General features: G+C 48.0%; 1 protein-coding gene across 1 annotated transcript; it reads right to left on the bottom strand.

Annotated features, from left to right (window-relative positions):
- Nucleotides 1-315: 315 nt before the first annotated feature.
- On the bottom strand, nucleotides 316-26,769 carry hivep3b (HIVEP zinc finger 3b). Its single transcript, XM_084047741.1, has 9 exons — nucleotides 24,562-26,769; nucleotides 21,686-22,041; nucleotides 19,147-20,923; nucleotides 18,325-18,770; nucleotides 15,734-15,888; nucleotides 7,707-7,882; nucleotides 6,983-7,084; nucleotides 4,291-5,015; nucleotides 316-3,213 (listed from the first exon to the last, which is right to left on the bottom strand). Exons 1-9 carry the CDS (start codon nucleotides 26,615-26,617, stop codon nucleotides 2,530-2,532), a joined length of 6,477 nt encoding a protein of 2,158 aa, XP_083903867.1. The 5' UTR covers nucleotides 26,618-26,769; the 3' UTR covers nucleotides 316-2,529.

The raw sequence follows: 26,769 nt of genomic DNA on the forward strand, positions 1-26,769 counted from the left end.
TGACATCAAAGCAATGGCCATTAGAATAGAGCAGCGATTCCCAACCAACACGTGGGCCAGGGCCCTCTAGTGGGCTGTGAGGATATTGCAAGTGGGCCTCCAAAATATAATTGGCAAAACACTAAGCTTTTTATGATAATATAACTTTGTTATTATAAAAAGAGAAAATAAAATTAATTAAGATCTTGAAAAATTACTTCACTAATTTTGAAAGCTAATTTTAATGAATAAAATGTAGTTTCATCCAATCTGTCAGGTAGAATATGTTGTGAAGGCCCTAACTGGGCCGGCCCGAACAGGGCCCGACCCGAATAATTACCATAATTTTAGGCCCGAAAAACCCAACACGTGTCATTAAGTGCTTAATGTCATAAAAGTCACGCATCCAACAAGCTTTGAACTGAGCAGAGTGGACCTTCCGTTCCAGAGATAATGGCCAAAACATCTTGAAAACGGCCACAACTCAATGTTTGAGTTTGGGCCATTTTCGCCAGTTCTTTTCTAATAACACGGGCTAGGAAGGTCGGATTGCGACGAACTAGATACCTGAGTCAATACACTTTGAGCTGCATCCAACACATCCACTGCGGGGGCACGGTGGCGCAGTCGATAGCGCTGTCGCCTCACAGCTAGAAAGTCCTGGGTTCTATTTCCGCCGGGGACGCTGTGGGCGCTGGGGGCGTGTCTTCTCCTCTGCGTGTGTCATCAGCGCCGAAAGGGCCTACTCTGTGTGGAGTTTGCATGTTCTCCCCTAGTCTCCTAGGGTAGGTAATACCCTCACAAAAACAGGTAGTAATCCTGGTCGCTATACCGCCTCCCCCATGACAGCCGCCTGATGGAGGGGAAAGGAACTGGTTGGAATAACGTGTTCCTTCCACGCGCTACGTCCTAGGTCACTAAGAAGTGATAAGAAGGTCAGTTGGCTCTCATGCATTGAAGGAGACATGAGCTCGGCTCTGGGCTCCCTAGGCGGGGGGAATGTAGTGCCCAGGATCACTTAGATAATTGGCACCGGGTGAAAAAGTTGCAAAATCTTTGCAAAAAAAAAAAAAAAACACATCCACTGCTATATCCACGGCCTTACCGTTCGGCCGCTAGGGGCAGTTGGAATTTCTTTTCTGGGGGTAATTGATTATTATTATTTTTTTTCACAGAACCCGGCGCTCGGCCTGAGTAATTAGCATACATTTTTGGCCTGGTCCGGCCCGAAAACGTCGGGTCGGGTAGGGTCGGGTTCGGCCAGAATTTGAGAACTCTAATTGATCCAAGCTGGAACCCAATCGATTGATCATTAAAATACCCACCCATCTGACCACTTAACACGGCTAAGTGGTGGGTGAGCCACAAACGCCTTCCAGATGTTCAAGCGGGCCCAAGATCCCGTACAGGTTGGGAACCGCTGGAATAGAAACAATCTGAAGAAACATTACATCCCCCCGGCCCCCGAAAACACAAAACAAAAACAGGATATTCTAAAAATGTTCACAGCCTTCTCCTTCTTGGTTTGACCTGTTTACTGTACATCAGGGGTTTTCAACCGGTGGTCCGCGGAGGTATTGCAGGTGGTCCCTGGCCAAAAAAAAAAAAAAAAAAAAAAAAAGTTTTTAAAAGTTTTTTTTTTTGACTTTTAATAACTTACAGGAGTTCTTACTGTATTGTGTGTGTAATATGAAATGTGAGCTTACCATAATCACAGTAATCCTTAATCATATTCCATCATATTCAAACAAAATCGCTGTATTTTATTAGATATTATATTGATATTATAACTATTTTCTCCAGCTCCCTGTGGTACATGAATCCCCCACCACTATTGTGTGGGGTGGGTCTATGATGGACCCGCCACGCACAATAGTGGTGGTCCCCAGGTTGCTTTTAGTCAGGATGGTGGTCCCTGGGTCAAAATCAGTTGAAAACCCCTGCTGTACATGTTACTGTACATCATCCCAAAACACAAACCCAGACAGAAAAGGCACAAGTAATAACTATACAGTCTGAATAATACTGGGACGAAAGGAAAAAAGAAAAGGAATTATTTTTGATTAAATTTGGTCATTTACAAATTGTATTCAATATTCCTTTGACACATATTTATTCAAATAGATATTAAGATATTAAGCAAGTATCAATAGAGATACATGTGGGATAGATAGAGATTTACATAAACATTATTTCCACAAAAGAAAAAAAAAGTGCATTTTCTTTTTTTTTTATAACAAACCTGAATATTGCCAAAGAACAAACATTTAAGTTAACAATAGTCTTGAAAACTGTATAAAAACAAAGCAATAAAATAATGAAAAGAAAAGAAAAGCAACCAAAAAAGAAAAAAATGGATGCATGGTGCATCAAGGTGCAGAGACTAGTAAACGCCTGATTTATAATATAGCTGCACGCCAGTGTCGCATGCAAAAAAAAAATCGATCTACAAGCTCACAACGCGTCGAGTAGCGCCCCCCCGTTGTGAGCTTGTAGATCGGCTATTGTCAGTGAGTGACACTGTGGCGCGCAGCTCGGTACGAATCAGGCTCAAGTGCTCTGGTCTGATCTGTCCGTCTCTCCCTCCACTGGCTCAGCAACGGACCGCGGCTCCTCCCACTCTGGCGGCTGTCCAATGGCGTGCAAGGACAAGGGCGTGGCCCGATTGAGGGGCGGTCTCAAATGACTGTCTCTCAAGCAGCGACGTTCGGCGGTCTGGACGGCGGCGACACACCTGGGCGTGGTGTGGTGGTGGTGGTGTGTGTGGGTGAAGCTGTACAAGCTGCCATATTGCTTTGAGTCCGTGGCCTCTAACTGTGGTTTGGAACTAGCAGGGACTGACCGGCTGGCTCCCGCTCCCTGGCTCTGTGACCAGGGGGGCCCCGGAGTCCTGAGCCCTTGAGTTCTGGGGGTCCAGCCCCAGGAGGACCATTCAAACCTGGCCAGCGACGGCCCGTCTTTGGGGGGAGAGGTCGGGGAGGACGGGTGGTAGTGGTGGGTGGTGGTGGTGGTGGTGGGGTGCGAACGGGGTCTGGCCTGGACCATTTGAATGCCCCCGATGGGGATCATCAGGTAGGGGACCTTGGCCTGCTGGGAGTGCATAGGGAGGTGGCTGAAGACGTGGTCCGCGGCCTGGTGGCCGGGGTGGGCGTCGCTGGGCGAGAGTCGGAACGCAGGAGGGAACGACGTGGCCTCTGGGGACGTGGGCACTTCGCCTGCTGTACCACTTCTCTCCTGTAGAGGGCGGAAAGACACCATCAATGCAACAACTCATGAACTCTTTGCCAATAGATAATGGGGAATCTACAATAACATAAAATCTTTATTTTGAGGTTAAGCCTCCTGTTTGCCATGTCTTAGTCAGAGCAATAAAAACATCGACGCAAATACAATTCAACTTCAACATTTCATCTCCCTGTTTACGAAGTCTGCTCATGACCAATAAAGACCAATAATAATGACCAATAAAGAAAAGAAATACAATAACATTGTGTGTTGGAAATGTAAGGATGAGGTGATTTGGGAACGTTCATCTTTTCTGGTGTAAAGTTTCCAGACAGAGCAGTGGTGCCCAATATAACAAATAATGAATTTAACATTGTAAAGGTTGGAATTATCGTAGCTGCCAGGACTTTTGCTTCATAACTGGAAGCTCCCCAGAACTCCTGATGTCAAACAGTGGAACGAGGAAATTATCTAAATCATTTCCTGTCTCTCTGCATTCTATTTATGTGATTATTTACCTTGTTTATTGTAAGTCGCTCTGAATAAGAGCGTCTGCTACAGTAAATGCCTATAGAATTATAATTGTAATAGAATGAGAGAAAAGAGAAATACAGTGGGACTCACCCAGTGGTGTAAAGTAACTAAGTAGATTTAAGTACAATTTTGAGGTGTTTTGACTTTACTGGAGTATTTAAAAGTTTCAGTACGTTCACTTCTACTCCACTACATCTCAGAGGCAAATATTGTACTTTTTACTCCACTACAATTATTAGAAAACTTTAGTTACTACTTAGGCTACTTTGCATATATAATGTATTATATTATAAAACATACATTAACCACTTTAGCCCTATTTTATACATAGGCTATTTGAAAATAGCCGATCTACAAGCTCACAACGCGTCGCGATGCGACGCGTTGTGAGCTTGTAGATCGGCTATTTTCAAACATTTTAGTACTTTTACTTTTGATACTTTAAGCATATTTTGATGCCAATACCTTTGTACTTTTACACAAGGAACATTTTGAACACAGGCCTTTTACTCGTAAGAGAGTATTTTCATATTGTGGTATTGCTGAGCTCACCCAGGTCCTCTTGGTCCCGGGGCTCTCCCAGGGCAGGTGAGCAGGAGGTCTGTGCTGGAGGAGCCTGAGTGGGAGAGAGGGAGAGACGTGGGCCCCGGAGGGAGAGACGTGGGCCCTGCAGGGCGCCGGCCGGAACCCGCCGGGAGGGGGGAGGCGGCCGCGCAGAGGTGACCCCGCCCTGACGGGGGAGGGGCCTCTCTCGGGGGACGGCGAGAGGTGCCGGGCGCCGGGAGAGGACAGGTCCGTCCTGGGGGACAGGCTGCGGATCGGGGAGGACAGATCCAGCCTGGGGGACAGGCTGCGGCTGGGGGAGCAGCTCCCGCTGCTGGGGGAGGAGAAGGCTCGCGGCGGAGGGCCGGCGTTCCAGCCGCCGCGCCGCGAGTACGCGGCTCTCCGGCTGCCCGGCGAGGCGGACTTCCGGCCGCCGGGCCACGGCCTCCTCCTCGGAGAAGCCTTCTTCTCCTGGCCGCGGCTGGGGCTGAGGCCCCTGGTGCCGCCGCCGCTGCTGCTGGAGCGCCCCCCTGTGGACGGGCGGGTGTCATGGGAGGAGCAGGAGGACGGCGGGTCGTCATGGGACGAGGACTCCTCCTCCTCCTCCTCCTCTTCCTCCTCGTCCTCCTCCTCGTCGTCGTCCTCGTTCTCCTCCTCTTCGTCGGACTCGTCCACGTCAGAGAACTGATGCTCCTCCAGCTCCTCGGAGCCGTACGCCCGCTCCTCGCTGCCCCCTGTGGGAGCAGATGCACATAGACATGGTTTTGTCTTAACTATCTTTGTGGGGACATCAAACCCATTTGTACTTGACCTGCTAGCTACCAACCTAACCTCTAAATCAGTAACCAATGTGTTTAACCCCTACAAGTCTAATCCTAACATGAATAGTTTCATTCAATAAATATATATCTTTTTCAAATGTTAAAACAAATTCCTCATATGGAAACCTCATATGTCCAAAACCTTTACTTTTCAGGATTTAAATTCAAGCTCAAATTGTGACGCGTTTCGAGATTGAGGATCTGCTACTTTTGATACATTTGTGTGACGCTGTAGAATGATCAAGTAGGGCATTGATTTACGAAAAAACACAAAAAGGAAAAAGATGGAGATAAGAGGTTTCTGCCCGACAACACCGATATGTACCTAACATCTAGCGATATAACCATAAAGCACTATGGATTAATTTGTTCTGTTGACACACAGGTCTGTGGCTTTGAAAACCTGTGACCTAAAGTTTAGGTCAAATGGGTTCCGACCCAGTGTTTGGGACACAGTGACCTGAAGGACACAGTTTGGGAACCAGCTCAAGGCATTGAGCACAGTGTGCCTAGTGGCCTGGTCTGCCTAGCAAAGCCTCCACTGCCCCCGTCAACCACTCTGTGTTAAACGACATCGCCTGAGAATGGAGGAACACAGGACTTCATTACCTAGCAGCACTGTACCTCCATTGATGAACACATAAACAGCAGTCCTGTGAATGGAGACGTATGAATAGCAGCCCCTGGGTGTAATGAATGTAATGAAGAGGAGAGGAGAGGAGAGGAGAGGAGAGGAGAGGAGAGGAGAGGAGAGGAGAGGAGAGGAAAGGAGAGGAGGATGACTGGGCCTGTCACAATTATTACATAATCGTCTAATTGCGAAGAATATATTATTTGAGATATATTTTGACACTTGCTTTGGCAATATAAACGTGTATGCCAATAAAGCTCCTTTGAATTGAATGAAATATGTCAGTGGTGACAGCCGTAAGGATGACATGGTGAGAGGTGCTGCTTAGACTCTGTCCTGTCCGCAGGGTTAGAAGCATAGGGTTGCTGTTTGTGTGTTTGGAATGTGTTTGTTAGCGACCGACAGAACATCCTTCAGAGAACCATTCCTCAGGCCAGACCACTGCAGTAGTAACGTCTCTGAGACTCTGAGGAATGCTCTGCATTCTTTCATTTATTTATTCTATCCTGTATTCTGCTCTCAGGGGAGAGGAGCAGAACATGGGGGTTGCGTAACCTCTGTCAGCGGTGAAGCTTCTAGCAGGCTTTTCAAAGTTCACCCAGCTGTGTTGAATGCATGGCGCAACGGTTACTGAAAATAATCAATCTATCAAAAAGTTCATAAAATATTAGATACAAAAATGGATCCCTATTTTGGACATATCATTATAGGCGTCCCAAAATAGCAGATCTACAAGCTCATAGCTCGGCACCGAGTGCCACGCTATGAGCTTGTAGACCTGCTATTTTTGAAAAACATTTGTGCAAACCTTTGAATATATATATATATATTTTGAAGCGAACATTTGTAACTCAAATCTTTGCTTCTGGGGGGTCCCTGGAACAACATATTTGAGATGGGGGTCCGCGGCCAAATACATATCATTTTGGGTGTCCGCTTAGTTTCGACCCCCTCCTGTCGTGGCTGACTGACTGTGTGACTGAGGTTCTTGTTGTCCTAGTCTAGTCTTTTTTGTCTTGTCCTCTGGTTTACTCTTGTCTTTTTCTTTTTCTCTTTCTACAGACCCCGGGGGGGGGGGGGGCACAATACAAATCCCAAACCTATGAACCTGTGAAGAGCTTAATCGATTAATGGAAAAAAGTAATGGACAGAATAATGGTTAAGTGAACAGTGGATAGTCTTAGCCCTACAGTGGGTGCGTGGTTCTCCTTCACTTTTAAATGAACCCCCAAACGTGTACGGTACGTACCTGCTTCTTCGCTCTCTGGCTCGTCCAATGACGACTCGGACACTCCCATCGCCTGGCACTTTTTCCCATGAGCCTTTGACTTCATGTGTTTGGTAAGGTTCCCTGGGAAGGAAGAGGGAAAGGACTGAATGCCCCGTGTTTGTGACCGTGTGGCCATGATGCACAAAATCATGCTGGATTTGTTTGGTGGACTAGTGTTTGTAGTATTTACTTTTAAGTTACTATATATCGGTAACACAAGATAAACTCTTTGTTTTTCAAGGTTTTAAAGACAAAATACCATGACTTTTTACATGATTTTGTTTATATTAATGTTATATTATCATATAAATCTTAGTGTTTTGCCAATTATTTGGGGGCCCACTTGCAATATCCTCACGGCCCACCAAGTGGCGCCGACCCACAGGTTGAGAATCGCTTAAAAACTCAGTGTTTTTTTCAGGATTAAAATTCAAAAGTATCAAACGTAGCAGATCTACAAGCTCAAGCAGTGCGCTTGTAGATCAAGCAGGGCAGGGCGTTAATTTACGAAAAAACACAAAAAGTTAGAATATGGACATAGGAGGTTTCGATATATATTAGATAGCTAAATGCAATGTAGCGCATGAGGAAAACAATGACCGGAGGCATGGAGAGGTGTATAATAATAAAACACCTGTACTCAAATCACTGTAACTACCACGGACACCACACGCATTATGAGACGTACAGTACACGGTCTTACCTTTGGTTTTGAAGGCAAAGTTGCAGTGTTTGCAGACGTACGGACGGACGTCTGTGTGCGTGCGGATGTGCTTCCTCAGCATGCTGGGCTTCTTGCAGCGGATCCCGCACTCGTCACACACGTACTTCCCCCGGCCGCGGCCGCGCACGTACACATACTCCTCATTGGACCTGTACCTGAGAGGAGAGAGAGAGAGAGAGAGAGAGAGAGAGAGAGAGAGAGAGAGAGATAGAGAGAGAGAGAGAGAGAGAGAGAGAGAGAGAGAGAGAGAGAGAGAGGACATTAATGTCACACACACACACGCGCACACGCATACACACACGACATTGCCTTTTCGTCTTGTACGTCCAAAACCGTTACTTTTCAGGACACGTAAAGAAGAACCATGTGTTCCAATGGATCCACTGTGGTTGTTATTTCGTCACAAGTTCTTAATACCTTTCGTTGGTTAATTATTTGTATTACACGCCTTGGTTGAATGCTCGATTCTGATTGGTCAATCATCGGTCATTATTTCTGGATAACGAGCTCTATAACGGGCCGCTGTGTAATCAGAGACTCAGAGCACCTGCTCATGTCAACCTGCGCTGCTTGGTTTTATGCTGTATCCAACATGACAGCCATGTAAACAAACAAACAATGTCATTCACAACTAAACGTTGCTCTCAAGAATGTTTTTGAAAACATTTGAAGTGAGAAATAGACGATGCAATGACCGACAAGTGATTCTATTTGATCCACTACACTTCCTTGTTTATCGTGGCGCACCAACGGGGGAATACCAAAACGCTCGCCCCAAAACACAGTCGCCCCGGGGCAAATCCGGCGGTATTACAGGCAAATCGGCGGTATATAGAATGGGGGTGAGTGTGTTTTGGGGCGAGTCTTCCCGTTACCTTATGGATTACTGTATTGTATTATTTGTTTTCCGAGGCGAACTTGTCCGCCCAGCCCAATACTTATGGAATACTTTCATTGCCGTAAGCAAGGAAATACTTAGTTTTATTGTTAGTTTTGGGTCAATTTATTTATTTATTAAGTAGCTGTGTAATAAGCTACAACAAAGCCCTTCAGGGTGATATCAATAATGACCACCTCCTCACACATTATCCCTTGCATAAAACCCATCAGACAAACTTAACAATTTACACTTTCACTTTCAAAATTGCACAAATATAGCATGTCGCTTCGCGCCGTGTTTCGAGCTTGTATACCTGCTACTTTTGATGCTTTTGTGCTGTAGTATGATCCAGTAGGGCGTTAATTTACAAAAAAACAACGTCTCTGTCGGGTGGAAACCTCATACGTCCAAAACTGTGACTTTTCAGGATTCAAATTCAAAACTACCGAAAGTAGAAGATCTACACAAGCTTATCTGCTACTTTTGATGCTTTTGTGTGACGCTGTAGTAAGATCAATTTCATTTACGTAAAAAACACAAAACGTTAGAATATGGAGATAAGCCTCGACAGCCACGATGGAAATGGACACACAGCATTCTCCACACAAGGCCCTCTTTATGGAGGAAGGTTGGAGGGGGAAGCCCCACCAAAAAACCCAAGTTCAACCTCCTGGCAGGCAGGCAGTTCCCTCCGTCCCTCATGCACTCTGTCCGGAGCAGAGCGGAGCGGAGCGGAGCACACACAGAATGCCAGCCTTTCTGCAGCGTCCGGGTGTCCCTGCCAACAACAGCAGTCAGCTTAATCCATTAAGAGCTTGAACGCATCTGTGTCATTTTAAGATTTCTTTGGCTATTCAAAAACAGCAGATATACAAGCGGTATGAGCTTGTAGATCTGCTATTTTTGGGGGGAAATCGTGAAAATGTGTGCAAATCTTTGAATGTATATACCATTTTAACTCAAATCTTTGCTTATGGGGGGTCCCTGGAACAAATGATTTTGAGATGGGGGTCCGCGACGCAATACATATAATTTTGGGTGGTCCTTGACATGAAAAAGTTTGAGAATAAAGTTTGAGAACCACTGATATACAAAGCAACATAAGTAAAAAAAAATGTTAGCTTTAAAAAAAAAATTTTTTTTCAAAAAGAATTGCAGATCTACAAGTTTGTATCCACGCTATGAGCTTGTATATCTGCTATTTTTGAATAGCTAAAGTATAACATAATGGTTAAAGTGGTTACACAGATGCGTTCCCGGTTTTAATGGGTTAAGAGAGAGAGGGGCAGGGAAGCCTGCCTATGGCCAACAACTCAAAAATAGGCAGCGTATTTAAAAAAGAAATCCAGCTACACATTTAGATCCACTCTATAAAAATGTTGTTTATGCAATCTGGAATGTTTACTGAAAGGCTATTTGCAGACCCTGCAGTCAGTGGAACCAAACCACAGATGTTTTATGTCCCTGCTATGAATTGTCCTCTCTATGCAAGAACTGCAATCGGCTCCTTCCCACCTCCTCGCCGACGACACGGACAGCAGGGCCGGGCAATAAACCGAAAACATAATCCAAACCGAAATTGGGGATAATTTGTTATATGATTTCTTATATATAAACAAATTGACACGAAAAAAAATCTAACAGACTTATATTATTGGCTAAGGAATGCCACAAAAACTACAAAATCAAGGCTTCATGGGGTGTGTGATTGGAATGGAAAATAAGTAATTTTTGGGGTGAACTACTCCTTTAAGCTCTGTATTATACATCGTTGTACAATGGTGGTGTGCAAAAAATAGCAATAATTAGCAATAAAAGCTTGTGAGCTTGTAGATCAGCTATTTCCCCTTTTTTATAATCATTCAAAGTTTGAAATAACCGTGATATTGATATATATTTTTTTATTTCTTAGTTTTTACCCCCGTTTCTCCCCAATTTAGTCATTATGCCCACGGATTCCTTCCAACACACATTTGTGTGTTGTTACTGCTGATCCTACTGACTCACCTGCCAGTGAGGAGCCCCCACCGGGAGGACGTATAGAGCCTTTGTCCTACTCCTCCCGCCCAACCCGTCTGGCTTCCCTCCCCCGAACACAAGCCAATTGTGTTCGTATAGACCACTGGTTCCCAAACTTCTTAGCTCAAGACCAAAAAGAGAAATTAGACGTTTGCCCGGGACCCAAACTAGTGAAAATAGCAGATCTACAAGCTCGGAACTTCTCTACTTCTCAAACGTTTTTTTTTTGTAATTTAGGGAATTTATTTGATTATTTTTTTTGAAAAATGTTTGAATTTGTTTTCAACTTTCTTTTTCCATTATTGTGGAAATCTTTAGAAAACATTTTTAAATAATAATAATTAATGACAAAATTCAGGAAACAAAAAAATATGGGATATTCACTCGCGAGTCGCGACCCAGGAAAATAGATCCGCGACCCACAAATGGGTCCCGACCCACTGTTTGGGAAACAGTGCTTTTACTAAAGACGCTCGACAAAGCCGGATGCACCACGGTGGATTCGAACCCCCAACCTCCACCGTGGTGGAGGAGAGGCACTTTTTATTACCACTGTGCCCCACCTGAGCGCCGTGATATTGATTTGAAGGCATATCTCCCATCAGGCCCTGACGTAGAGTCAACATTCTGTGCTGTATAATATCTTCTCTGTCGGGTGCAAACCTCATATGTCCAAAACTGTTACTTTTCAGGATTCAAATTCAAAAATAGCGAAAGTAGCAGATCTACAAGCTGAAAACGCGTCGCGTCACGCCGCGTTTTCGAGCTCGCGGATCTGCTACTTTTGATGCTTTTGTGTGACGCTGTAGCATGAAGCAGGGCGTTAATTTACGAAAAAACACCAAAAGTTAGAATACGGAGATAAGAGGTTTCTTGACCGACAGCAACGATATTCTCTGTGCTTCTCTGCCGACGTTTAATTACAGGAAGTACAACTCATCAGTGCGAGCAGAAACCGCTGCCTCCCTGACGTGGAACAACGAGGACGGGCAAAGCGCAGAGCGAGCGAAGCCAAGGTTCCACTGTTAAAAACGGTCTCAGGAGTGACATGCAGTGGTGGAAAAAGTACTCAAATGTTTTACTTAGTAAAAGTATCAATATTGCAATAAAAAAAATACTCTGTTACAAGTAAAAATATACTTGAGTAAAAGTACAAAAGTATTGGCATCAAAATGTACTTAAAGTACCAAAAGTAAAAGTACTCATTATGCAGAATGTCCCATTTCAAGTTTTGAAATGTACGCAAATCTTTTGAAAATAGCAGATCTACAAGCTCACAATGCGTCGCATTGATCGACTATATAGATCGACTATTTTCAAACGGCCGAAATCTACATAGGGCTGAAGTGGTTAATGTATGTTTTGTAATAATAATCTAAATCTGCAAAGACAGTAACTAGTAAAGTTTTCAAATAAATATAGTGAAGTAAAAGTACAATACATGGGTCCAAGATGTAGTGGAGTAGAAGTAAACGTATTGAAAATACTCAAGTGAAGTTCAAATACCTCAAACTTGTACTTAAGTAACTCAGTGCACTCTAGTTACTTTCCACCACTGGAGACATGATTCTGTTGCATTCATTGCCTGCCGCTCCGCTCACTGACACACAAACAGCAGTTATTCTGTCGCTGCTAAAAATACCCCCCCTCCCCCCCACAACCCCCCCCCCCCCGCTCACATCTCCGGCAGCGCTGCTAGACGGAAGCTGCTCTTCTTCTTCTTCTCTCTCTCTCTCTCTCTCTCTCTCTCTGCGCGTCTGTCTCCCCATTCAATCTGAGAAGCACTCCAGGTGTTCCAGTGAGAAATCAGACCGATTGCCCCCATTTGGTACAATAAGCCACATTTAGGATGTGGGAGGATATTGTGTACAGAATATTACTTCCTAGCAGGATGTTGAGTTTTGTATAAAGCTGTCAATTCCACAGCGGCAATGCGAGCAACAACGCGGTTGACTCTGGAAGGTGACTCTATACACGTGATGCTGAAGCAATATATAATGAGCATTTACTTTTTCTTTTTTAGAAACCAATTTACATTTCAATGTGGCCAATTTATACCTCCCGTTGCTTGCCACTGCTGTTGTATACCTTAGGCCGGGCCTAAGGCTTGGGCCTTAGGCCAGTGAGGAGCCCCCACCGGGAGGAAGGTAGCGCCTCCCCCCCAGCCCATATATGGAGTACGTACGTGCAGTGACCAAATATCACCCTCTCCGCCCGGCTTTCCTCCACCGAACACAGACGGTTGGGTTCATAGATAGACGCGAGCCGGATGCAAGCCGGTTGCACCGCGTCAGATTCGAACCCCTAGACTCCTAGCCCGTGGTGGTGGGGCAGTTACTTTTTCCCCTGCACCACCCTATACCGATCCACCCTATACTGTGGTTGCTATACCATTATAACATTACATCGAAAAGGCGTATGTATGCGTATATAAGTGACTTTGAGCTAGTTTTTCAATACAGTTGCTTGTAAATATTGGTAGTTGCGGGTTGCATTTTTTGGGCCTTTTTTTTTGTCTAGTAGCTAATTGGGCTCGTTTCCTAATGTCTTTTAAATCAGTGGTTCTCAAATATGTTCGTGCATTTCCCCACGGATCCCCCGCTCCCATCAGAAAATATCTTATTAGTCAGGGGATATTAAAAATATATTGGAATAAATTCCTTACCAAAAAGAATCTTCACCAATGTGTTTGTAAAGGTGTCTAGTAACACATCTCACAAAGACTGAAATGCAGTTTCCCTAGGATAATTTTTGACAGCTGCTGAAAGTTGGGGTGCCCACCATTTCCCTGCATTTCCATGCAAAAAAATGCATGTTTTAAGTAGCATGTGAGGGGTCAAACTGGGGTGTTTTTTATGATTCTGAATCCATTGCAAGCATTTGTTTTGCACCAAAACCACTCCTTGGGCTAAAAACGTCCATAGCCATCCTTTTCCAGGTATACTTTTTGAGTAAAAAGCCCATTGAGATTGGGCTGTTTTTAGCCCAAGGAGTGGTTTTGGTGCAAAACAAATGCCTGCAATGGATTCAGAATCATAAAAACACCCTAGTTTGAGGGTTAGTTTCCCCTGACTATATACCCAGTACAAGATTTGTGTTGTAAAAATGTTTCAAAAAACATGCTACTCCTCTTCTTTTTTTTGCCAAGACTTCTTTTTGAAAATAGCAGATCTACAAGTTGCTCATCTGGCCTACAAGTCACTTCTTTTGGGCTTGTTTTCACAGACCTGGTTGCTTGTTTCTCTCGCAAAAACTGGCAACACAACCCCCTCCCCCCTGGGGACAGTGGTACTAGAACTAACAGGCACACGTTGTCGTCACCCCTCGTCAGCGTCGCCGTACAGACGACAGGAAGACGGAGATACTGTAACAAGCGGCGAGATACTGTAAAACACCTCGCACACCGGAGTGTTGTGCTTGTTTACTGCAAGAACAGAGGGTTTAAGATCACTCCAACTGGACACACGTCTACAGTACATAAGGAGGACACAGGGAGGTTGAAATGGAAGGGGAGAGAGAGAGAGAGAGAGAGAGAGAGAGAGAGAGAGAGAGAGAGAGAGAGAGCACTCAAGTTTAAGTTGGGCTCTGGGAGTATAGGAACAGACAGCAGGGAAAGAGGGGGTGTGTTGAGTGCATGGGTGTGCATGCGTGCGTGTGTCCCCGTCCCAGAGGGCAGCGGTCCTGCCATCTGTCGTCTCCTCTCCGTGGTGACAGTCCTTACTGTCATCACACAGCGGTTCAGCGTCCACCGTGTCCCCCTCCCCTCCTACGCTGTCTGGCTGCTTCGACTAGCAACAAATACAACTGGGAGGGAGGGCTGGACGGCTCCTTCTACTTTCCATCAGAATGGTGGGTATTCAATAGGGGTGTGGGAAAAAATCCATTCGAATACAAATCGCGATTCTCATGTTGGACGATTCAGAATCGATTCTAAAAAAAAACAACGTTTTTTGAATGTATTTTTGTATAATGACATTTTTGAGAAGTGGCAAGTTCTGGGCTGAATCGGGGATAAAATAATTTTTGAATCGGAAAAAAAAAACATTTTTTAATCGAAAATCGTTTTGAATCAGGAAAAAAAAAACGTTTTTGAATCGAGAATGGTTTGTTTTTAAAAAATCGGAAAAAATCGGAATCGTGACCCAAGAATTGGAATGGAATCAAATCGTGAGCAGAAGATTCACAGCCCTAGTATTCAACATCCTCGCCTTCGCCTTCCTTAACCCAACTGACTGACTCCACCCTGTAAAAACCTCCTCCTATCCACCTCCATGATGAGCTGGTGGAAGAGTGTGAGCACCTTCTACCTGAGATCCAAACGGGGCGGTGCAGACTTTCCTTTGTGCTAACAGACTACTTTACAAAATGTACTTAAGTAAAATTATAAAAGTATTGGTATCAAAATGTACTTAAAGTACCAAAAGTAAAAGTACTCAAATGTTTGAAAATAGCAGATCTACAAGCTTTAGGCATAGTTTTGTCAACATGCGACGTTGCAATAGCGTCCAGTCATGTCAAAAGGGCTGCTGACAGAGCGGCAAAATGTGACGCCTCTGGAGTGAGAACAGGTTGCGAGTCCATTAGGGCTGTGAATCTCACGTTTCGATTCGATTCTGATTCTTGGGGTCACGATTCCGATTCATTCCAATTTTTTCAAAACAAACGATTCTCGATTTTTTTTCCGATTCAAAACGATTCTCGATTAAAAAACGTTTTTTTTTCCGATTCAAAATCCAAAACTGAAACCCGATTCAGCCCAGAACTTGCCACTTCTCAAAAATGTCATTATACAAAAATACTTTGGAAAATGAGAATCGATTCTGAATCGTCTAACATGAGAATCACGATTCGTATTCGAATAGTTTTTTTCCCACACCCCTAGAGTCCATGTGTGTGTGTGTGTGTGTGTGTGTGTGTGTGTGTGTGTGTGTGTGTGTGTGTGTGTGTGTGTGTGTGTGTGTGCGTGCGTGCGTGCGTGTGTGCGTGTGCGTGTGTGTGTGTGTGTGTGGTTGCTTATTTTCATCATTCATGCTGCAGTACAGGTAACACCCCCGATTTCTCCCCAGGGGTTAATAAAGTGTGTCTCTCTCATCTGGTCTCGTCTTACCCGCCTTCAAAGATGCGGACGCGGGGGGGCTGCTCGCCTTGCTTGGAGGTGGAGGCTCCTTCCTCCTCCCTCTTCCCTTTCTTCTTCTCCTCCTTGTGGGGGGGCGGCGGCTGCTCCTTCACTTCGACGGGGGCGCCGGGTGGGGCGGCGTGTACCTACACTCCAGACACAACACAGGAACACCGTTCACCCACGCTGGAACAACAACGCCGGAGCAGTGGTTCAACGTCCTCTGTTCGTTGGCCCACCCATCTGGCCCACTTAACACAGCAGCCCAATGGCTGTCGTGTAAACCTGTTCAATAGGCTCTATGCACAGCAGCCATATTGGAAAGAAATTGGGCCTCTTCTTACTTCCTTCACAGGTGTTACCAATGATACTAATGAAGGCTCTGTTCCATTCTGGTCAGGGTGCTGATATTGTGCATGTTGGCTCACTAGAAACACTCCATTTTGGTTCTCAAATGGACCCGTAAGGGTACTCTCAGGAACTCTCAGAGTTATGGGGGTCCTTGAAAATAAGACAACCACTATGCCACACTAAATGGAACAGAGCCTTAATTAGTATCATTGGTAACACCTGTGAAGGAAGTAAGGAAGGGGCCCAATTCATTCCCAATATGGCTGTTGTGCATAGAGCCTATCTGGGAACGCATCTCTGTCATTTTACATTTCTTTGGCTATTCAAAAATAGAACATCTACAAGCTCATAGTGCTATTTTTGAAAAATCGCGCAAACTTTCACGATTTTTCAAAAGTAGAACAAAAGAAAAAGGATTTAGAAGACATTTGTAGAATATTATTCTACAAATGTCTTCTCAATCCTATTTTTTTTTTCTTTTCTTAAACTTATGTTGAGTGGTTCTCAAACATTTTGTCAAGGACCCCCAAAATGATATATATTTGGCCGCTAACCCCCCCCATCTCAGAATATATAATATTTGCACAAAAATAGCAGATCTACAAGTTCAAACCTGTCTGCAATGGAGCCCAACGGTGTGCGAGTGTTTTTTGATTTCTCCTATATCCTTACAGGGCCCACAGGTTGGGACTCACATGAAACTCTCCTGTGAAGTCAAAAGCCTCTAAAGCCTTCACACTCCCTTCACTGCTTTCATTTGGCATCGAATCAAATCAAACTCAAGTCCCAAAACACACAGGGCCAGTGGCGCAAGTGTTCTGTTTTTTCCCCCCGGCTTTGTTTGCGCAGGCAGTCGCGGGGACTACTTTCTTGTAGTTCAGTGAAGACACTTTTGTCAAAGATAAACTATTCATTGCAATGAGATTGCATTAAATTTGTCGGTTGACTCGATCTGCCCCTTTGATTCCACAGATTTATCTGTGAAAGCATGACAGAATCTGAGATTACGAACCCCACTGAGGCAGAGTCTGAAGATACAGAATGAATACATGGACATAACATTGAGCCTATCAAGGGCATAAGTTAAGGGTTAGATACACAGATATGATACAGATACATCATGAAATCCACAGAAGAACTAAAACGCCACAAGGAAGAGGCCGAGGAGGTGGAAGGGAGTTGCAGAAGAGGTGCTGTGACCGCCCCCAAAAGGAAACATTAGGATTGAAGGCGTAACTTGATAGCCAATGAGATTGGAGGGTGACTGAGCATGGGGAACAGCCTGACCGCCGTGCCTTCCTGAACTATACCGCGATAAATGATTCTTACAAGAACAATTTAAATATCGAGACTGAAATGGATGAATTGAAGCGCTCAGACAACCGCCCGTTAGCTGTGACCAGTGGTGTGTTCTACCGTGTTACGCTGTACACGCCGTATAGTGCGTAGCAAAAAATCCTGAAGGGGGGCGTCAACAAGTGTCAGTTGGTAGCGGTGGACATCTTGGTGGGTCATAAACAGCTTGAATTAACATTGACTCCCCCCCAATATGTCTGCAGCTACTATGCCACGCCCCCCCCCCCCCCCCCACCCGCATCCCGTGGTGACGACGCGTTGCCAAGCACTATACAGTGCAGGTTTTTTGGGAAAAAAGCATATACAGTCTAATAACCATTTAGTCTATTGAAAACGCGATAGCGTATCCAACAAACACTGGTCTCTTATATATATATACTGTAGGCCACACCAACAAAGAGACACCTGATGGGGATCAGACAATCATGACTGGGTGGGGGAGGAGCAATCAAGAGGCCTTTTTTCAATCCCCCAAATCAGTGTCAGTGACTACTGTCGGATTATCAATCAAATGACAGTGACAAATAACATCATGCAATCATGCAATGCAGTTGAGATAACTGTATTGCATGATTTTAAATACACTTACTTTACTCAAGTACATTTTGAATTCCAGACCTTCAATTGTAACAGAGTATTTCTACATTGCAGTATTGATACTTTTACTTAAAGGGATAGTTCACCCACTGTTTTTGTTTTTGTCACATTCCTAAGTCAATAAGTGATGACCAGCGGTTTCGGTAGGAGACTCAAAGGATACTCTTTGTGTCTCCTACCGGAACCGCTGCTGGTCATCAAATTAATGAAAGTTAAAAAAAAGTGAGTACTTTTTCCACCACTGGTGGTGTCATTGTCAACATTGCTGTTATATTTACCTCAGACACACACTGATGTGGAGTAGTGCTGCTGCTACTGCTGGCGGCAGACAGCTTGCCCCTGTCGTCCGGGCCCAGAGACCCCGTGGCCATGGTGTAGGTCTGAGCGCTGTGCCTCTGCTTGGAGCACAGCAGGGACAGCGCCACCTTGGTGCTGAGGCCCGGCAGGTTGGGGTTGTGGACGCTGACGCTCCAGGTGGAGTAGACAGAGGCGCTGGGGTCCCCCTGGGCCACCGAGGGGTTTGGCTTCACATAGTTCAGGTAGCACCAGTTGACTGAGGTGGCTGTGTTGAGGCTCGGGTACGAGGGGGGGGCGGCCGTGCCGGGCAGGCCAGGCGGGCCAGGCAGGCCGGGAGGGCCGGGCGGGCCGATGGCGGCGGCGGGTCTCTCTGGGCTCTGGGGGGCGCACCGCTGGGGTGGCGTGCCCACCCTTCTTCCACCTAGGGCTGTGTCGCCATCATTAAATGTTAGTTGACTGATTAACTGTCATACAAATAATTTGCGATTATTGATTTAATTGTGTTTGTGTTTTTTGGCATTGAACAATGGAACAATACATTCAAACTAGAAAGTACTGTTCCTGAAGAAACAGTGTGGGATCGCTAAGAATGTTGATAGCATTAAATATTGATGGTTTTATCATTTTATTAAAGTATTAGTAGTGTTAACGGTTTTAAAGTATTAGTAGTGTTAAAGGTTTTAAAAGAGTTAAAGTATTTAAAGGTGTTAAAGTATTAGTAAAAACCTAACCCCTTAGCTCAAATAATTGCAATCAGGCGATTAGTGTTAATAGATCATTAAAGATAATTGTGACAGGCCTACCTACGCCCTCTCGCTGCACCACAGTCACCTCCTTCTCCTCCTCCTCTTCCCTTTTTGGCTTCGCCTCCTTCGTGGCGTCCTCCTCCTCCTCCTCCCAGCTCAGTTTTTTTGGCACGCGCTGCTCCTCTTTCTGGTCCCCCTCTACTTTCACACTCGCCCCCTTCGCCTCCTCCTCTTCTTCTTCCAGTTTGCTCCCAGTGGCCTTGCTCTCTTTCTCCTCCTCTTCCTCCTGCTCCCCCTCCCTCTTCTGTTCCTCCTCCTCCTCCTCCTCCTCCTCCTTCACCCTCTTCTGGTGCCGCTGGGCCTCGGTGCTCAGCTCCAGGCTGGCGGCGGGGGACAGCATGCGCTTGCTGCCCCCGGCCCCCAGGGGGCCGTAGTAGCAGCCCCCCTCGTCGGACCCCGAGCCGGAGGCCAGCTCGGCGGGCTGCAGAGCCAGGGGCAGGTAGCTCTGGATGTCCGGCACCGGGATCTTCAGGTAGGTCCTGTGCATCTTGTCTCTCCTCTCCAGGTGGCCCATGATGACCATGGTGGTGCAGCAGATGGGATCCTGATGCGAGCGGGCCGAGGACGCCAGGATCTGGGCCAGCGTGGTGTTCATGGCGCTGGCGTAGCGGGGCACGTGGGTCTGGAGACGCACCGGCACCACCAGGGACACCACGGGCGTCAGCTGGGCCAGGCAGGTGATGATGACCGGCCGCGACTGGCAGGAGGAGGAGCGAGGGACCAGGGACTGGTGGTGAGCGCGAGCGGGAGGAGACACGGAGGAGGAGGAGCTGGACGGCCTGGGCTCCTCCCCGGGGGGGGCCTGGATGGTGAGTCTGGAGGGTCCTCCGGGCAGGTACGCGGCCCCGGGCCCCCCCGAGGGGAAATGGATGGGGAGGAGAGACGACGGGAGCTGATGGAGGGGGATGCCCAGCCGCTCCGCCATGTGGATCTGCGCCGGGTGGACCTGTATGGGCGGAGGGGAGGCGCCGTGCGACCGCAGGAACGCTCCGTGGACGATCTGGAGCTCCGAGATCACCGTGTTGGCGGCGGCGGGGAGCAGCCGGCCTGACGAGGGATGAGGGAACCCCGCCTCCCAGGCTCTGGGCCGCAGGGCGAGCGCACCCTGAGAGAGAGGAGGGAGGACGTGAGGCTGCTGGAACAGCTGCAGGGTCTTCCCCACGGCCTCGGGGGTCAGGCTGCGGACGCCGGCGGCCTCGCTAGGCGAGTAGCGAGCAGGGTGGCCGGAGGAGGAGTACGAGGGCCCGGGTTTAGGGCTCTCCGCTCTGGCCTCGTCCTGCTCCGGTTTCCCCAGGGTGGCGTGCTTCACCAGCAGACACTTCCTCCGCTCCTTCCAGGCGGACGCAGGGTGCTGGGGGGACAGCGAGCCGTAGTCGAAGGACTTGCTCCTGGCCTCGGCGCTCTGGTCCGCCTGCTGCAGGCTGGCCGGGGTCTGCTCCGAGGCCGAGCGCCGCATCTCGCGGTTCTGGCCCTGGAGGTTCTGGAGGGACGAGGAGGAAGGCACCGTCAGCATCTGGGAGCCCTGTTGGGGGCCGCTCGACCTCCCCGCCGCCGCCTCGTCCACGGAGGCGGAGAGGGACGAGGTGTAGGACACGTTGCTCTCTTGGCTGGGGCTGCGGGGCAGAGACGCCGACTCGAAGCTGGACTCCCCCGACGACTGAGAGGCCTCCGCCAGGCGGAGCCTCTTCTTCTTTGGCGGCAGCTTCTCGGGGGGGAGCTGGGCCATGCTCTGGCTGCGCTGCGGCCACTGGAACTCCTCCACTTTCTCTGGCTCCTGCAGGAGAAGAAGAACATACGGTACGGAACAGAATGAGAGAACCATGTCCTTTGTGGAGATGAAGAGGAAACATATAAGCAGTTGAAGACATATGTGTCTATATCAGTGATTCTCAAACAGAACCACAAAATATTTATATATTAGCCCAAGGACCCCCATTTCAAAAGACATGACAGGGACCCCAACCTTTTTAATTATAAAGACCCCAATGTACACTGTTACATACCCAAAAGGGTCAATTGGGTTCCTAACTAATCAGCTATTTAGCTGGGGACCCCCTCAACCCCTGGACCCCACTTCGAGATCCCCAGAGTATCCTGCAGATCGGCTACTTTCACTATTTCTGCACAAAAATCGTTAACATTACCACCTTGAGTGGTTAATCGATTCGTTCGTATCCAAAAAAATATATATATGGAAAAACGTGCATCTCGATTATTCAATAAATCGATCAATCACTAGAATAACGGATAAGAAAACAATGGACGGTTGGTTTGCAGCCTTATCCCATTGAGACCTGGAACGCATCTGTGTCACTTTACATTTCTTTGGCTATTCAAAAATAGCAGATATACAAGCTCATAGCACGGCACCGAGTGCCGCGCTATGAGCTTATAGATCTGCTATTTTTGAAAAATGGTGAAAACAATATTTTTTACATTATTTTCAAAAAAATGTTTTTTTTTATCGGCCTCAGGTCTTAATGGGTTATACTAGTAAACAGCCCCAAAGCAAAAAAATGCATAAATAATCCTGTACCTTGGACGAGGACACCGTGGCCGGGGGTGACACAGATGGCATGTCGGTGTCAGGCTCCACGGTGACAAGGATCTCTGGCACTTGGATGTTGGGCTGGCGTTGGAGGAGACGGGAGGAGGAGGAGGAGGAGGAGGGGGGCGCGGAGGAGGCTTTGGGCTGCGGGGGCGCCGCTTGTTGCTGCTGTGTTGTTGCAGCAGCGGGACTCTCTGGCGGGTCGTGAGGCTCAGGACACTCCTCCGTGGACATCATGATGCTCTCCTGCTTCTCAAAGGAGCTGGTGTGCTGGATGACGGACACGCCCTTCCTGTCCTGATGCTGCTGCTGATGGCTGGGCTCAGTCGTCTGAAAGGGAACACCTAGCGACGAAAAAACAAAACGATACGAAGGAAGGGATGTTTTCTGGTTAAACTAAAGAGGTTTTGTTCAAATGAAAGCTCTATGTTCTGATGGTAATCATCAGCGCGCCGAAGTCCTAACGTCACTGCCGCTAGAGGGCGCTATCCCCCCCCTGGGTCGCAACGTTATTTTTTTGTGTTGAAATCCCCAAAGAGGAATCTTAGATCGCCTCATATAAGTGTTCCAAAAATAAAACAAATCATTCGGCCGATTTTACTTATGTTATGGATATGAAGCATCGACTGAAGGTGTTAATGTACAAATTTACCCAAAGAACAATAAACGCTAGAAACGAGTCAAACGACCCAAAGACTACATTTCCCATGAACGCGGCTGCTGTAGGGACAGTGATTTCAGACCCGGAAGTGTAGTTTTTAAGACTTTTAAGGCAGAATTCATTCAAATATCAAATATTATATATTGTATATTTATTATATTCAAATATGAATGAATATCATAAACAATGCAGAGCCCCCCCCCCCCCCCCCCGACAAAAACGACGCCCAGATGATTTGTTTATTTTTGGAACACAGTCCTTATGTGACGTGATCTCAGATTCCCCTATGGGGATTTCAACACAGAAAATAACGCCGCGACTCAGGGGATAGCGCCCTCTAGCGGCAGTGATGTCAGACTTCGGTGCTCTATAGCTAAAGAGAGTTTGTTCAATAACAAAGGGTCTTCCCCCGCCTCTCCAGCTCTTTAGTAAACAGAAAGTACATGTTTCAGGTGTGATACTAATTTCATCCAATCAGGAGAGAGAACCCATTTTTTTTCAACTCCAATTTTGTCTGCTCATTTATCTGTTTCATCATTTCCAGTTTCACTTGTTTATCCTGTAGCCTGTATGAGTTCTCTCTCCTGATTGGATGAAATTGATATCCTGACCTGCAAATGTATTTTCTGTTTACTAAAAGAGCTGGAGAGCCGGGGAGTAACCGCTGTTACTGAACAAACAAAATATAGCAACGATTACTATGGGAAAATAGAGCTATTTAACACACTTTAGAAAAGAATATAACTTACATCACCTTTATAATAGACTTTTCCTATATAATGGTATCCCGTAATGTTTCATACTGTATAAGGCAGCTCTGCTTTCTGTTCATATCTCTGTGTGAGCTTCTTTCTATTTCTATATTTGTCTGGTGCTTCACATCAAAGAGAAACCGCTCTGCCGTTTATGTTAATGCTGATGTTAATTTGCAGGGAACTTCTGTTTAGCAATTCAAATGTCTGCAGTGTTATTGCCAGACTAAACATGACAAAACACCCCCGGAGCATCCGTTCCTCCTTCTGCACCGTCACAATAACACAGTGTTCATTTAATTTAACCCGCTCGATCCGGGAAACGCATCTCTGTCATTTTAAGATTTCTGTAGCAGATCTACAAGCTCATAGCGAGCTTGTAGATCTGCTATTATTGAAAAATCGTGATTTTTTTTTTGCAAACCTTTGAATTTATATGTTTATAAGTAAAAAAAAAAAGTACTCTGGGGGGGTCCTTGACATGGAAAAGTTGGAGCACCACTGAAAACATTTTTAGATATATATTTGGCTGCGGACCCCCATCTCAAAATGTTTTGTTCCAGGGACCCGCAGAAGCAAAGATTTGAGTTACAAATATTCGCTTTATAAATATATATATTCAAAGATTTGCACACATTTTCATGATTTATCAAAAATAGCAGATCTGCAAGCTCATAGCGCGGCACTCGGTGCCGCGCTATGAGCTTGTAGATCTGCTATTTTTGAATAGGCAAAGAAATCTTAAAATGACAGAACTGCGTTCCCGGATTGAATGGGTTAATTTTACTCTGAGAGTGTAAACATGGGGCTCTATCTCTCCCAGATTTTGCTGTGTAGGGATATTAGGAGTGCAACTGTTTAAAAAAAAAAAAATCGGCATTTTTATACAAGTATTTTAATCGATTATATACATATTAAAAAAATAATAATTTGAAATATTTTAATAAAATAATGCATTTTCAAAAATAGCAAAAATAGGCAATCCACACAATGAGACTCTGTGAGCTTGAAGATCGGCTATGTTTGCTACTTCTGTGCGACACTGTTGTACAACAAACTATAAAATAAGGTTGTGGTCAATCAGATATATTCGATAATTAAAATATATGTATATACACCCCCAAATACTCTTCTTGATTAGTCAATTAATCTGAAACAAACATCATCGATAGAATAATCGCTGAAGATAATTGATAGTTGCAGCCCTAAGGGCAGAAACCTCTTATCTCCATTTTCGAACTTTTGGTGTTTTTTCGTAAATTAACGTCCAACTTGATCATTCTACAGTGTCACACAAAAGCATCAAAAGTAGCAGTTCTACAAGCTCGAAACGCTGCGCAAAGCCACATGTTTTGAGCTTGTAGATCTGCTACCTTTGCTGTTTTTGAATATGAAATGAACAGTCTTGGACATATGAGGTTTCCATCCGACCAGAGGCGATATAAACCAACCTGAGAGGGCGTGGCTGTGCTCGGTGGGCGGGGTTTCTGTGGAGCAGCCAGGCTGCAGGGCGGTGGGGGGCCCGGGGGCGGGGCTGGGAGGGTCCTCGTCCAGGCTCTCCTCTTTCCTCCTCTTCCGGACGGCCATGGCCAGCGCTCTGAACTTGTAGTGCATCATCTGGGGGCGGTCGCCCCTCTGCTTCCCCCCGACGTCTCCCCCTCGCCCCGGGTCCGGCCCGGGCCGTCCCGGACAGGCGGCTCGGTGGGCCTCGTAGCTCTCTTTCTCCTGGCAGCGGGCGCCACATGCAGCACACTTAAACTTTTGTTGTTGTTGTTGTTGTTGGTGTTGGTGGGGATGGTACGACGTTCTTGCTGGCTCCGCCCCTCTGGCTGAGGAGGAGGAGGAAGATGGCCCCGCCCCCTCCAGGAGCAGCTCCGCCCCCAGCGGGACTTCTATGGCGGGCTGGCGTTTCAGCATCCTCTGGGCGTGGCCCACCCTCATCTCCGCCATGGCGGCCTGCTGCTCGTCGAAGGAGTGGCTGAGGCGGTAGCCTCCTCGCGGGGACAGGGTGCACGACGACGGGCCGGACGGGTCCACCGCATGGCCGGTGGCGGACGACGGCACGGAGTGGCTTCTGAACAGAGGCACGGCGGACGGGTCCTGGAGGGCCCTGCGTGCCGGGTCGCCCGAACCGCTGGGGTCGTACGCGTAGGGGTCTTTGGGGCCGCTGAATTTGGCGGACTCCGAGCTGCTCTTCCGGGACAGAGAGGAGCGCCGCGGCTTGACGCTGTCGATCTCGCTGGTGTCGACCACGGCCTCGTTGATGGTGATGAGCTTGGTGATGTGCTCGATGACCTGGGTTTTGGGGACGGTGAAGGACATGGCCTTCTCCTCCCCCGCCCCCGAGGATGAGGACGGAGGCTTGAGATGCTGATGATGGAGGCCGCCGCGCTGCTGCCCTCCCAGACGCCCGTACTTCCCCAGGATGATCTCGGCGTAGGTTTTGGCACTGGCGCTGGGGGGGCTGACCTGGGACAGCTCGGTGCTGCCCGACCCGGAGAAGTAGCCGGACTCCGTGCTGCCTTTGCTGCCGGGGCCCAGAGAGAGAGAGGAGGAGGAGGAGGTGGAGAGGGAGGAGGAGGGAGGGTCGTCGGGGGAGGCCCTCAGGGGCCCGCGTTTCCTCTCGCTGAGCCTCATGGCCAGCCTCTGCTTGACCGCCTGGGAGTCCTCGGGTCTCGGGGCCTCCTCGGGGCCTCCTCCTGGCGCCGGCGGCTCCTGGCCGCCTCTCCTCCTCTCCGGTCTGTCTTTGTGGCGGTGCTCTCCCGTCTCCTCCTCGGAGTCTGTGCTCTCGCCCTCCGTGGGCTCCTCGGGCTCCTCCCCCGCGCCCCCGGCCTCGGTGCCGCTCAGGCCGCCGGGCTCGTCGCGGCCGGACGCCAGGCCGGCCTTGATGCGGTGGGCGTGGGACTTGCGGTGTTTGTACAGGTTGCTCTTGGTCTTGAAGGAGAAGCCGCAGGGGGCGCACGGGTACGGCCTCTCCCCCGTGTGGGAGCGGATGTGCTTCTGCAGGACGCTGGGCTTGGCGCACGGGCGGCCGCAGTACGTGCACACGTACTTCCCCGGCTTCTGGGGTTTCTTGTCCCCTCCTCGTCCCCTGGACGCCGGGCCGCCGCCCGCCTCCGGGCCCCCCCCGCCGTCCTGGCTGGGCTGGACCTGGACCCCCGCAGGAGGAGGAGGAGGAGGGTGCTGCTGCTCGCCTGGTGGCGCTGCGGAGGTGGAGGAGGACCCGGAGGAGGAGAGCGGCGAGGTGGAGGACGGTTGCGGAGAGAGGAAGCTGCCTCCCGAGGGACCCGCGGCGTCCGAGTGCTGCCGCCACGCCACCGCCTGCTGCTGCTGCAGCCGCAGCAGGAGGTCACTGCGCCGGGGCTGCCGGTGGTGGAGGCGCCCCGGGCCGCCTCGCCGCGGGTTGGGAGGCTGCTGCTGCTGGGGAGGCCGCTGGGGAGACGCCGGCCGCTGCTCTTGCTGTCCGGAGCGCTCCCCATCGGCCGGACGGCTGGACTCGGCCTCCATGGGGTGGGGTTGGGGGCCTCGGGGACAAACGGGGACGGCGGGGGCTCTGGGAGGAGCCTCATGGAGCTCCTCGCCGCATGGCGGCAGGGAGGTCAGGGGCGGGAGGGGAACATGAACGTGGACCGGCTGAGTCGCAAAGCACAAAGAGAGAA

The sequence above is a fragment of the Gymnoscopelus microlampas genome (genome assembly GCF_963454915.1).
Source record: "Gymnoscopelus microlampas genome assembly, chromosome: 3".
NCBI lineage: Eukaryota > Metazoa > Chordata > Actinopteri > Myctophiformes > Myctophidae > Gymnoscopelus > Gymnoscopelus microlampas.

Excerpts from the sequence above, each read along its gene's own strand:
- hivep3b (XM_084047741.1), bottom strand. The coding sequence starts at position 26,617 with ATGGAGGCCGAGTCCAGCCGTCCGGCCGATGGGGAGCGCTCCGGACAG. Across the intron at positions 18,771-19,146 it reads GGTGCAGCGAGAGGGCGTAG|CCCTAGGTGGAAGAAGGGTG; the intron begins GTAGGCCTGTCA and ends ATGGCGACACAG. Across the intron at positions 15,889-18,324 it reads CACATCAGTGTGTGTCTGAG|GTACACGCCGCCCCACCCGG; the intron begins GTAAATATAACA and ends TCTGGAGTGTAG.